Source organism: Micromys minutus (genome assembly GCF_963924665.1).
Source record: "Micromys minutus genome assembly, chromosome: 21".
Classification (NCBI taxonomy): Eukaryota; Metazoa; Chordata; class Mammalia; order Rodentia; family Muridae; genus Micromys; species Micromys minutus.
Genome location: NC_137956.1, coordinates 19,437,413 through 19,450,837, shown reverse-complemented (window position 1 = coordinate 19,450,837; position 13,425 = coordinate 19,437,413). Strand labels below are relative to the sequence as shown.

General features: G+C 41.6%; 1 protein-coding gene across 1 annotated transcript in view; it reads left to right on the top strand.

Annotated features, from left to right (window-relative positions):
* The window catches only part of UBE3D (ubiquitin protein ligase E3D), a 137,791-nt gene extending 132,717 nt beyond the window's left edge, over positions 1 to 5,074 (top strand). The window contains exon 10 of the mRNA XM_080934120.1: positions 4,593 to 5,074. Coding sequence (XP_080790246.1) covers positions 4,593 to 4,613 — 21 coding nt within the window. The 3' untranslated portion in view covers positions 4,614 to 5,074. The remainder of the gene's footprint in view (positions 1 to 4,592) is intronic.
* The last annotated feature ends 8,351 nt before the right edge of the window (positions 5,075 to 13,425 follow it).

Below are 13,425 nucleotides of genomic sequence, written 5' to 3'. Positions count from 1 at the left end.
AACTTGTGCTGTGTCTTTTTTGCCAGTACAAAATTCATAGTTAGGCCAGTACAAAATTCATAGTTAGAATAATAATCACTTCTGATCTACATTAGAAGTCTATCTTCTTTGTATAACTCAGGTGGTGAGTTTCCCTCCAGCAGGTGGTAGGCATCCGTCTTAAACTTGTCCATCTTCTTAGGTCATCTCATTGCTTGGCTGGCCCCTACTCCTGTTTTCTTACCATGAAGGAATCCTTTCTTATAAGTGTGATTGTTACAGGGACAATTGGTGGAATAAGCCAGACTGAACCAATGGACAAATGAAGTCAGCCTACCAGCCCTGAGGGAGAAATATTCCATACTGTATTCAGCTCAAAAGCCAAGAGCAGGTGCTTTCAACAGCCTCTTGATAAATATTGAGCCCGGGAGTCAGGAAAATCATTTAATCCCAGTGTTACTATCAAACATAGTTGATAAATGCTTAAAAAATGATTTATTTTGTGTTTACAGTTATATCTTATTTTGTAAATGAAGCTTGGGTCTTAGGAATCATATTATTAGATAAGGTTTATTTTATATAAAAAGCATAAATATGAAATCTCCTTGTCTTACTAGAAAGCTAATCTATTTCCTGTTAGCAGCACTATTTCATGTGAAAAGGGACATCCATGTATAGCTGTAACTACTTCTTGTAGGCTCCTTTTGAAAGCCTGGCATTCTGAGGGCTGGAGTGATGGCCCAGCGTTAAGAACAGTGGCTGGTCCTTCAAAGGACCCAGACTTGATTCCCAGCATGTACATGGTAGATCGAAACTGTCTTTAATTTTATTTCCAGCACATTGTCCACCTTCTTCTGGCCTCTGCAGAAACCAGGCACGTGCACAGATTACATGCAGGCAAGACACTATATAGATACAAAATTTCTTAAATTAAAATATTTGAAATTTTTAAAAATTTTTGATTTTTGTAAAAAAAAAATCAAAACCTGTCATCATGAAATTTAAATTTTTCAGTATTTTATAGTCTTCTTGCTTTTGTTTAACATATCCCAAAGCACTTAGGTATCTTTTTAAAATGAAAATTGTATCTCATGTGGTTTGTTTTGACAGCATATCTTTTTATTGATTGAAATATCTGTCAGCAGTATAGATTAACTAAGATACAGGAAGTTTGTAAGTGTTGAACATGGGGCTCACCTGTACCTGGAGAATTACGGCCTTAGTTCATCTCTCCACCAGGCTAGTTCTGTTTATTGTCATTTGAGACGGTTGCTCTCAGATGACCCAAGGCAGGGACATCACCTTTAGATCCCTTGGCTCATCTTTCTTCCTCTCCAAGTGTCTGTATTTGTGTGCAGAGAACACGGAGTCACATCTTATGGTCACAGGAAAGAGTCCTCTCTCCCCCATGTCTCTCATCACTGTTTACACTTTGCAAGTGTATATTTCAGAAATGCAAGAACCAACATAGCCTAGAGGTTCAGCTGTGATCATGTTGGAGTAAAAAAGCTTTGGAACCAGATTTGCTCAGCGTTGTACAAGTAAAAAACAAAAAGAAAGAAAAAGAAAAGAAAGGGGGAAAAAGAAAAGAAACCAAACAAACCCCAACCAACTTTCTTAAAACAAATCGAAAGCAGATTTTCCTGTCACAGATCAAAGCCAGAGAACACAAAATCAGCTGTTGAAATAGTTAACTTATGGTGATTTAAATTAAAAAAAAAAAAAAAAAAGACCACAATGCATTATGTAATACCTGCTCCCAAGGCTGGGTGTGAATTTTTGTTATTGAAACTTTAAAAGTACATAATGTTGACTTGGTAGGTAAAACAAACAAAACTAGAGAGGGGGGAAAAAAAAAAAAAAAAAAAAACAACAAAACATAAACCTCTTTAGGTCAAAATTTCAGATTTTTCTTACTTGGTGGTGGGGGTTCTGGCATTATTTGGGCAGTTTAGCCTCTTGATCTCCATGTTACAAGCATGGGAAACCAAAGCTGTGTGTTGATGTCACTGCAACAGTGAAGACTCAAGGATCCTGTGCCTCTAGTGTTGAGATTCTGTAAACCCCACCCCTCAGTTACCTGGCAGCAGCCAGGTATGCTCCGCCCCAGTGACCTGACTCTATAAAAGGGGCTGCTTGCCCCTCCTCTCTCTCTTGGCCTTTTGAGCTCTTGCAGCCTTGCTCTCCACCCCCTTACCCCTCCTCTTCCCCCTCCCTTTCCCCCTCTCTCTTCATGTGCTCTTGGCAGGCCTCTTCTCCTCTACTCCTCTATTCCTCCCCCCCCCCCCCCCCCCCGCCTTTACTACCCTCTTAACTCTCCCATGACTTGAATAAACTTTATTCTGTACCATACCGTCTTGTGGCTGGTCCCTCAGGGGGAAGGGATTCCCAACATGGACCCCTCAGAGGCATCTCTCTTGCCCCCCAGGCCTCACCGCACCTCCATGGGCCATAACCCCCTCCCCCACTCTCTTCATCCTTTTCCTAACATCTAGCTTCTCCACGTTTATCTACAAGGTTGCTGTGAGAAAAGTGGGGTTTCATCAGTTTCCCTCTGAGTCCACCATCGCCACTTGCGCTCTGTGAGCCATTTAGTCTGTCGGTGTTTGTTTTCTTGTTGGTAAACCAGCGTTTCAAATGCTGCTCTGCCTTAATCCTAGGGCTGTGCCCAGGGCAAGTAGAGTCATAATTAGCTTATTACACTATAAAGTGCTTTTATAATTCCCATTTTGCAGGTGGGGAAAGATGTTAGCCAGACTATTAAAAGTCACAGAACTAGTCAATGAGAGATCTGGTCCAGCAAAACAACAACAACAAAATGCTGTAATTACAGTTTTTCTCAGCACAGCATTTTTGACATTTGGGAGCCCTGGGGGGAAGCTGCCCTGTGATTTTAGGAAGCTCTGTAACATCTCTGCCTCTCCTGGTTAGATGTCAGTCACCATCCCCTCCCAGATGTTGACAACCAGGGCTGTCGCAAAGTCTAATTAGATGCCTGGCTTCAGAGCGAATTTCCCAACCATTTTCACAATGGCACGTATTGGAGCTAGGTGCTCCGTTAACTCTTCTGTGCTAGGTAATTTGCAGAATTAGAAGCGGTAACTGAGTTGGTCATTATAAGGTGGTGTGTTTTCTCTCCCAGTATACTGTTTGCGTAGAAGCAGAGCATTGCTGCCCTCCGTGGAACCTGCGTTAAGACCTGTAGTCTCCTGTCCCATCTAATTGTAAACTGTTCCTTAATTCCTGAAGGAACATACACAAGTCTCCCTTAAATACCCTGACCCATCTGGTAATGGTGGAAAAATGGGAGATAGAGGGAAAAAAATGTGGATTTATATAGCATATTATCTCTTCAAAACTATTATATTCTTATTATTTATTCATATATTTTGAGACAGGGCCTTACTGTGTAGCTCAGGCTAGCTTATGCACACTATAGGGCCAAACTTGGTCTGGCCTGGCCTAAAACACATTTCCCCCACCCTCTCCGGGCCTGTTGTCTCATTGTTCTTCACAGAAAGCCCTGGAGGTTTATAAGCTGTAATTGTCCCATGGTTAGATGATGTTTAGGAACTATAACCCTTGCCTGTTCCATCAATTTTCAGTGCTCTCATTGCAAAACTTGATGCAGGAGCTCAGTGGGAAGTTGATGTGGAAACTCAGCAGGTGTATTCTTTGCAGCACCATATGAAGAGTAGCATCCTCTAAAGCACTCTCCATATAGCCCATGGCTCCTGCACTGCAAGCCTCTGCCGTTTCCTTTACCTGTAGCAGGGATCATTGACTAACTGCCCCTTGGCTGCAGCTGGGACTTAGGCACCAGCTTCCCTGATGCCTTTGATACTTCCTGAAGAATGGGATGGATTCACTTCTGGTTGGCCTAGCGCAAGTGCCCCACACCCCACCGCTCTGTTCAGCATTATCTCTGCGGTTCCCTCTCTTTCTGGTGTTAACACAGTTGCCAGCTTTACTGTCACCTCCAGACTAAAACTCCACAAACGTTTTTGGCTAACTACCTTTTTTTTGTTACTCTGTTATCAGAACTTTTGGGACGAGTTACAGGCATTTGTTTGATCTGGGCCTTGTTGATAGTTCAAGAATATTTTGCACATATGCCTGTATGAATTAAGTTTTCTTTTAGACACTAAGCTAAGATGAATTGCTGCTGCCAAACACAACAAGTATAATTGCATATGATTAAAAATATCAGCCTGACCTGAGGAGAAGAAGGGGTACTTACCAACAGTGTTAAGGACATAAAATTGTCTACTAGTCTTTTAGACTCAAAATTCTGCTAACAGAATGTCTGAAAAAGAGTAGTTTGAACCAATAGGAACATGAACTGGATTACTTCATGGATATATAACTTTACTGTCAATTAAAACTTTTTTTGAAAAGTGGATATGAATCATTCTAATTACTTGATGGCTCATTTTAAAAAAGATTGATTGGTTCTTGCTGTAAAATGCAATGCTGGCCTCGCCTGAGTCACTTCTTTTGAGGTTGACGTGTACCCAGTTGGCCAGATTTGGCCCCGTCCCACTTAGTTCTGACATGCCGCCAGCCTTTCCATCATGTTCTATCATTAAAGCCTTGTGGATTTTGTTTCCCAGGTGGCCTTTTTGAAGATATAACTGTTGAAGCTGCAGCTTTCTGGTCTACCAGCAGACAGCTCTTCAGCACAGAACACAGCCAAGGCCAGCAGTGTGAACACAGCCTGCCGAGATGAACAAGAACTGTGCTGTGGAATGTGTGCCTTGTGCCGAAATCTCCAGTTTTCTTGTTTGCATGTATTCTCTACAAGTCAACTTTAGATCCCTGCAAACTCAAGGCTATGAGGAAGGTTGTAGTTGCGGGTTGTCGACAGGTTAAGTATAGAAGTTGCATCTCTGCTTCCCACAGAGAGGAACATTCAAATGTGTGCTGTGTCAGCACCACCTGGAAACTCATTAGTTAATGGAAACCCATCTGTCCTGTGTGAACACAGCGAGGAACTTCACTGGGGAGCTGAATGTTAACTGCTCTAAAATCCTGGGAAATAAACTTTTAAAGAGCCCCAGGTTTATTTAAAGCACATCTTTAAAAACTAAAATGTACCAAGTTTTCACATCTTATTCAAAGAAGATGCTTGTTGGTGTTTGTTGAATGAGTGATTATCCAATTAAAGTTTTCCTGAGGGTATAAAACTGCATGGTTTCCTTTTGTTCTTTATTTCCTTCACCCCATGAGATTACAAATTAATAAATGTACAACGCCAATGTCTGAGTACAGAGTTATCTCAATTCTTATGTGCCCAAACAAGAAAATATTGAGAATGGCAAGAGCTGAGCCCAATCCTGCCATGCCCAGGCCAGCTCCTGATTTTAGGAAGAAGACCTGAGGTTTGCCTAGAATCACATGGCTTGGTTCAATGGCTGGAACTGGAATTGGGACTCTGGCCAGGTTGATTGCTCTCCCTTGCTGGGCATCCATCCATGTTCTTCTCTCAACACTACACATTCAGAAGGACAGCCCCAGGGTCTGCAGCCATCTCTGCTGTGGACCTCACAAACAGCTAAGATTTCTGTCCCTTCATCTCCTAACACCTGTAGTTGGAAGTATCAAGTGGCATCCTCTCTCCTTTGGAGTCTGCCCAGCAGAGTGGTGGATTAGGAATTAGAGCAGAAGTCGCTGTCCTGCCTTTGGAGCTAGTGGACTGACATCTGCTGTGTCCTGCAGTGCCACTTTATTAAACACAGTTTGAGACACTGATGTTCTGGGTGTTATGTCCAAGACTCCAGCCATAGAGAATTAGTTTGGCTTCACTTAAGCTGTTAGGCTCCCAACACCATGCTGGCTTTTCATGCTTCTCATTTCTGGCAGTAGAGAACAAAATTTCATGACCTTAGTACTTTGTCCATGGATGATTCTTTGCTGTGGGAGAATGCCCTGTACCTATGTGCTCTGTAGCCTTTCCAAGCACTGCCTATGGAGCAGGCAGTCTGTTCTCTGTTCCCTTGCCCTGCTCTCCAGACTGTGGGCACAGGACTGGCAGAATTGTCTGTTTGTAAAGAACCATTGCTTACAAGAAAGGTGGCCAGAGACACAAGACTTGTAGACAGGAAGTAAAGTAAGAGGTGCTATTTTAGGCAGGAAAATCTATGTTGAGCTTCAGGTGTTTATAAATCTTAGGTGTCATACTTGATCAAAAAAAAATGTAAGTTTCCCAGGGGCAAATCTGAGTCGGGAGCACTTAAAGTTCAAGATCACCAGCATGGGTTACGTGGTGAGACCCCATCTCACGAAGGCTCTATCGGGAGTGACTTCAGTGATGAGTCATAACATGGATAGGCTTTACACAAACTTCAGCCTTAATGTCTCTTTGCCAGAAAGTAAATTGGCTAAATAAGGGTTCACTAATATTAGCAAAACTTAATTCCACCTATTCCAAATAAAGGGCTTGACTAGAACCAAACAAAACTGGCCCTAATAAAGCTTGCTCAGTACCACTGCAGGAAAAAAGCTGACAGCACTGAACAATCTTACATGACAGGTTAATGCACTTCATTGTCGGCTCTGTATAGTGTGTGTGTGTGTGTGTGTGTGTGTGTGTGTGTGCGCGCATCCTTGTGTGCACTTATTCTTAATGTCAGTCACAATAATGGAATCTGCATTATGCTATAATTTAGGGTTATAGGTTGACTGGTATATCCTAATCTATGGCTAGAATAACTTTGGAATCTGGGCCAGGGAGGTTTCCACTAATCCTCAAACCCTATATACTTCAAAACATATTGTTAGGACCACTCAGTATGACTAGATGCGACAATTCCTCCATTTCCACCCTGAGACACTCCAGACATCATCTTCCAGATCAGCCCATTAGCTCTGATCTCAGGAGGGAAGTAGGAGAGCCCCGTGGAGATTAGCTATTATAAGTGTGTGCTCCAGTTTTAAGAATGACAGACACAAACCTGCTTGAAACATTTTAAAATGCATTGGATTTGCACTATTAATTTTTTTTTTTTAAGGAGCTCCATTTTCATGTAAGAATAAAGTAAACCAGCCAGTTCTCAATCTTGTTATAAATTTAAAAACCCACTTTCAGGGCCCAAATTTACCTCCTGTACCGATTTATATAAGGTGCGAAAAACCCCACTGGTTAGTTCTGCTTCCAGTAGACCCACTGAAAGCCTTCCCTAGCCCTTCTAGTCAGAATGGGAGCTGCTCATGGGATCATCCTGTTTCTTGGTTTGCTTTCCATTGTTAAAACCATGAGCAAAGGCAACTTAGGGAGAAAGTTTGGCTAACCTGCCTTTATCATACATAGATGTTTGTTAGGCCAAGGCTGGAATGGAAGGGGGGGGGACATTGTTTACTGATTTGCTCCCTATGGGTTCCTCAGCCTGCTTTTTTGTACAACTCAGAACCACCTGCCCAGAGATGACACTGCCCACAATGGACTAGGCCCTCCCACATCAATCATTAACCAAAAAAAAAAAAAAAAAAAAATGCCTCACAGACTTGTCAACAGGTCATATAATAGAAACATTTTCACAACAGAGGTTCTCATCACAGACAACTCTAGCGCGTGTCAAGCTGAAAAACAAAACCAAAAAAACCAGCCAGGACACCTTGTTTTCTGCACTCAACTTTCCTTCCTACAATATACAGCCTCATTAAGTTTAACATATAAATCTTTCCATATTATAACATTATTATGTCTTAAACCTTCATTGCTTGTTTTGAAGGCAGAAACTGAGAACAGTCTTATTGTCATGATTTGTCACAATATTAGCGTTTGTTGCCAATTTCAGGACATCTGCTAGGAATACTCTAATCATGAATTCCATCAGTTGATAATCTAAAACAGTCACAGCAGTAGGCTACTCATTTAAAGGTTGTGGTGTGAACTCCTAAACTCAAGGATTACAGGGCTTTTTACTGCGATGGGAACAACACAACTGTTGCTTAAGCATCCGAGGTACCATCACTGAACCTGTGGCCAGAATCAGGCATTAGGCTTCCCTGTTTCTGGCAGCCCTCTGCCTGTGACTTCTGTGGACTGACTGTTCAGGCTCCTTAGTGGTCCGTGAGCTAGTCTGTGGATCTAGTTGTTTCACCTCTTTGTTCTGGTTAGTTTTGGTAAACTTGACAGAAACCTAGACTTATCTGGAAAAGGGACACCTCAGTTGAGGACTTGTCCCCATCAGATTCTCTGTGGGCATGCCTGTAGGTTATAAGAAAATTAGTGGTTTAGATAAGAAGATTAGTGATTGATAAGGACCCACTGCAAGTAGTGTCATTTCTGGGCAGGTGGTGCTGGGTTGTATTTAGGTTTAAAAAAAAAAAAAAAAAAAAGATGGCACGGGGGCAAGACAGTAAGCAGCATTTCTCTGTTATCTTTGCTTCATTTAGTTCCTGCCTCCAGATTCCCGCTTAAGTCCTATCTTGGTTTCCCTTGAGGATAGACTAACCTGCAAGCCAAATAAACCCATTTTTCCTCAAGTTTCTTGTGGTTACGATGTCTATCACATCAGAAACCAGACTAGAGCATGTGCTTTACTTTATCTCTTCCTCCAGTGACCCTGGGCAACTCCATGGTCCTCAGTGCCCCCATTTCTCCAGGATCTAAGTGATAACTTGGAGGACAGACTGTGTTTCCCCCTGTGGAGGTGTACTGGATTTCTGTCTCCCATCTGAAGATCCACTGGTACCTCCCACCTGTTTTCCCCAGGGTTGTCTAAGAAACAAAAACAGCCAACCCAGAGCCAGAGCTGTGACCAAGCAGACAGAGGCTGCATGTAGGTCAGATATAACCACAGGGCATCTGCCAGCATCAAGTGGAAGGGCTCCCTGGTTACAATAAGACAACTAGGCAGCTGGCCACCAGCCAGAGAAAGTCTCCTGTGAAATACACACTAAACATATATGCCCGCCTCCTGCTCTTTCTCTGTTAGGGAAATTTAGCTGTGAGCTCTCAGAATAGTTAGCACTTGCCCTGACCATCTTAGGCCCAAGGAGGCCACTGTACACCTTCCTTAGCCTTAGGCTAGGGAAGGAACTGTTGGAAGGAGAAAAAAGCATGATGCCCACAAATATCGAAGTCTGTTCGGTTTATTCACGTACATGGGGAAAAGGATCTCTGTGACTTGTGGCTCTTTCCAGCTGTCTCTCTGCCCTCCCTAAGAAAGGCCACTTTAGGAAAGCACTCCCTTGTTTATTCTCTTTCCCAGATAAAGGCTGGAGCATTGGTCACTGCAGTTCCCTCACTACAGACTTTTATTTTGGAATGGTGACATAATCAAAATAGGATGTCATTAATTGCATATTACTTAACAGTATATATTGTTCTTGAAAGTATGCTTATAAATCCACCACACTTTCTGAAAAGAAATCACTCCACTAGAGCCTCCCTCCCCCACCCAGACATTCTGAATAATCACCTCTAGAAAGGACTCTGTAAATGCTATCAAGCATTAATGAGGTTAAATCTTAGTGCTAATATTCTGAATTAGTCTAATAACTTGTAACATTTTGTTAAGAGACAGAATCTTGCTAGGTAACACAGCCTGGTTTGAAAGTTTATGATCTCTCTTTGTGAGACTCCAGAGTACTGAGATTCTAGCTACAATTCTATATACATCCTAGAGACAGGATGTGTAAAAGGAGCCCAGAAATAAAATTCCAAAGTTTAATCCTTTCAGCCCAAGAAGATGTCAAGAAGAAAAGCAAGAGTGATTGGAGACAGACTCTCAGAAAGAAGATGTTGCTTGTTATTCATGCAGAGAGAAAATGGTATGCTTTATAAACTTTCAAAGAATTCCTGAGTTTTAAATGAGAGTTAGAAGTTCCTAGAGACTGAAGGAGCTGATAGGGTCTGCAAACCCCATAGGAAGAAGAACACCATCAACCAACCAAACCTTCCAGAGCTCCCAGGGACTAAAACATCAACCATTGAACAAACAAGGAGAGACCCATGACTCCAGGTGCATATGTAGCAGAGGATAGAATTGTCTGGCATCAATGGGAGAAGAGGCCTTTGCTCCACTGAATGCTCTTTTTTCCCAGTGTAGGGGAATGCCAGGGCACTGAGGTGGAGAGGGTGGTTGGAAGAGGAAGCACCTTCATTGAAATAAGTGGAGGGAGGAGGGAAAATGGTAGTGGGGGGAGGGGATAACATTTGAAATGTAAATACAGAGAATATCCAATTTAAAAAAAAAAAGTTCCTAGAGAAATCTGTGAGGCACAATTTCTGTGATAGTGGCTAACGGCAAATCTAGATCTGGCTTCACATGTGTGCGGATGTATTTCTCTTATTTTTTTCAATATAAGGAATTCTAAATAAACAAAGGCTGTCAGTGGTTGAATAGCTGGTAGTATAAGTTCTATATGCACCTAATAGTCAGAAGGAAGATAAGACAACACCTGACAAGGAAACATTGCACATCATGGTGCTGACCCCTAAGTGCACCCCTCCCCCACGGTGCAGGGGTGCAAAGAGCTCCCTTCTTATGGGCAGAAATGAATGCTCAGAGAACACATTGTTGACTGGCTGTGGCAGGATTGTGCGGGGGTCTTAAAAGCTGGTGAGATTTAGAAGCACAGAAGTGCAGAAGCACCCAGGGAGAGGGACAGTTTGAAATAGTAAGGAGTAAGAATGGGGGACTGAGATGGGGGACTGAGATGGGACAGGGAATGACAAGGTAGAAGACGGCCTCTTTAGACTGTGCAAAGTGGATGATAGAGAACAATGGCCATCATTGACGGCCTAATACCAATACTCTTCAAACTATTCTACAAAATAGAGACAGAGGGAACACTACCCTTCGAAGCCACAATTACGCTCATACCTAAACCACACAATGACTCTAAAAAGAAAAAAAAAAAAAAACTTCAGACCAATTTCCCTGGTGAACATTGATGCAAAAATACTCAATAAAATTCTTGCAAACCGAATCCAAGAACACATCAAAATTATCATTCACCATGATTAAGTAAGCTTCATCCTAGGGATGCAGGAGTGCTTCAATATACAAAAATCTATCAACATAATCCACTATATAAACAAACTCAAAGAAAAAAAAAACATGATCATCTCATTAGATGCTGATAAAGTATTTGACAAAACTCAACACCCCTTCATGTTAAAATTCTTGAAAAAGTCAAGAATTCAAGGCCCATACTTAAATATAGTAAAAGCAATATATAGTAAACCAGTAGCCAACATCAAACTATATGATGAGAAACTTGAATCTATCCCACTAAAATCAGGGAATAGACAAGGATGCCCACTCTCTCCCTTACCTATTCAATATAGTACTGGAAGTATTAGCCAGAGCAATTCGACAGCAAGCGGAGCTCAAAGGGATACAAACTGGAAAGAAGAAGTCAAAATATCACTATTTGCAGATGATATAGTATACATAAGTGACTCCAAAAATTCCGTCAGAGAACTCCGACAGCTGATAAACAACTTCAGCAAAGTGGCTGGATATAAAATTAGCTCAAACAAATCAGTAGCCTTCCTCTACTCAAAGAATAAACAGGATGAGAAAGAAATTAGTGGATCAACACCCTTCACAATAGTCACAAATGATATAAAATACCTTGGGGTGACTCTAACCAAGCAAGTGTAGGATCTGTATGACATAAACTTCAAGTCTCTGAAGAAAGAAATCGAAGAAGACCTCAGATGGTGGAAAGATCTCCCACGTTCATGGATTGGAAGGATCAACATAGTAAAAAGGGCCATCTTGCCAAAAGCAATCTACAGATTCAATGCAATACCCATCAAAATTCCAACTCAATTCTTCATAGAGTTAGAAAGAACAATTTGCAAATTTATTCAGAATAATAAAAACCCAGGATAGCAAAAACTATTCTCAACAATAAAAAAACATCCAGGGGAATAACCATCTCTGACCTCAAGCTATATTACAGATTAATCATGACAAAAACCACATGGTATTGGTACAGAGACAGGCAAGTGCATCAATGGAACTGAATTGAAGACCAAGAAATGAACCCACACATCCATGGTCACTTGATTCACAAAGAAGCTAAAAAAATTCAATGGATAACAGCCTCTTCAACAAATGGTGCCAGTTCAACTGGCAGTCAGCATGCAGAAGAATGCAAATCAATCCTTTCTTATATCCTTGTACAAATCTCAAGTCCAAGTGGATCAAAGACCTCCACATAAAACCAGGTACACTGAAACTAATAGAACAGAAAGTGGGGAAGAGTTTAGAACATATAGACACAGGGGACATTTTCCTGAACAGAACACCAATGTCTTATGCTCTAAGATCAAGAATCGACAAATGGGACCTCATGAAATTGCAATGCTTCTATAAGGCAAAAGACACTGTCAAAAGGACAAAACAGCAACCAACAGATTGGCAAAAGATCTTTACCAATCCTACATCTGATAGAGGGCTAATGTCCGATATATACAAAGAACTCAAGAAGTTAGACTCCAGAGAATCAAATAATCCTATTAAAAATGGGGTACAGAGATAAACAAGGGATTCTCAGCTGAGGAATACTGAATGGCTGAGAAGCACCTAAAGAAATGTTCAACATCCTTAGTCATCAGGGAAATGCAAATCAAAACAACCTTAAGATTCCACCTCACACCAGTCAGAATGGCTAGGATAAAAATCTCAGGTGACAGCAGATGTTGGCAAGGATGCAGAGAAAGAGGAACAGTTCTCCAGTGTTGGTGGGGTTGTAAGCTGGCACAACCATTCTGGAAATTAGTCTGGCGGTTCCTCAGTAAATTGGACATAGTACTACCAAGGACACAGCTATATCATTCCTGGGCATACACATCAAAGATGCTCCAACATATAACAAGGACACATGCTCTATTATGTTCATAGCAGCCCTATTTATAATGGCCAGAAGCTGAAAAGAACCAGATGTCCTTCAACAGAGAAATGGATACAAAAAATGGATATATTTATACAATTGATTACTACTCATTTATTAGAAACAATGACATTATGAAATTCCTAGGCAAATGGATGGAACTAGACACTATCATCCTGAGTGAGGTAACTCAATCACAAAAGAGCACACACAGTATGCACTCACTGATAAGCAGATACTAGCTTAAAAAGCTCAGAATACCTAAGAAACAATTCACAGATCTGATGAAGCTCAAAAAGAAGAAAGACTAGAATGTGCATGCCTCAGTCCTTCTTAGAAGGGAGAACTAAATATTCAGGGGAGGAAATACAGGGACAAATAGAGGAACAGGAATTGAAGAAAAGATTATTCAGAGGCTGCCTCACCTGGGGATCCATCCCATATGCAGCCACCAAACCCAAGTACTATTGCTGGTACCAAGAAGTGTTTACTGGTAGGAGCCAGATATAGATGCCTCCTCAGAAGCTCTGCCAGAGTCATACAGATACAGTTAAGGTTGCTTGCAGCTAAGGATTGGATTGAACACGGGGA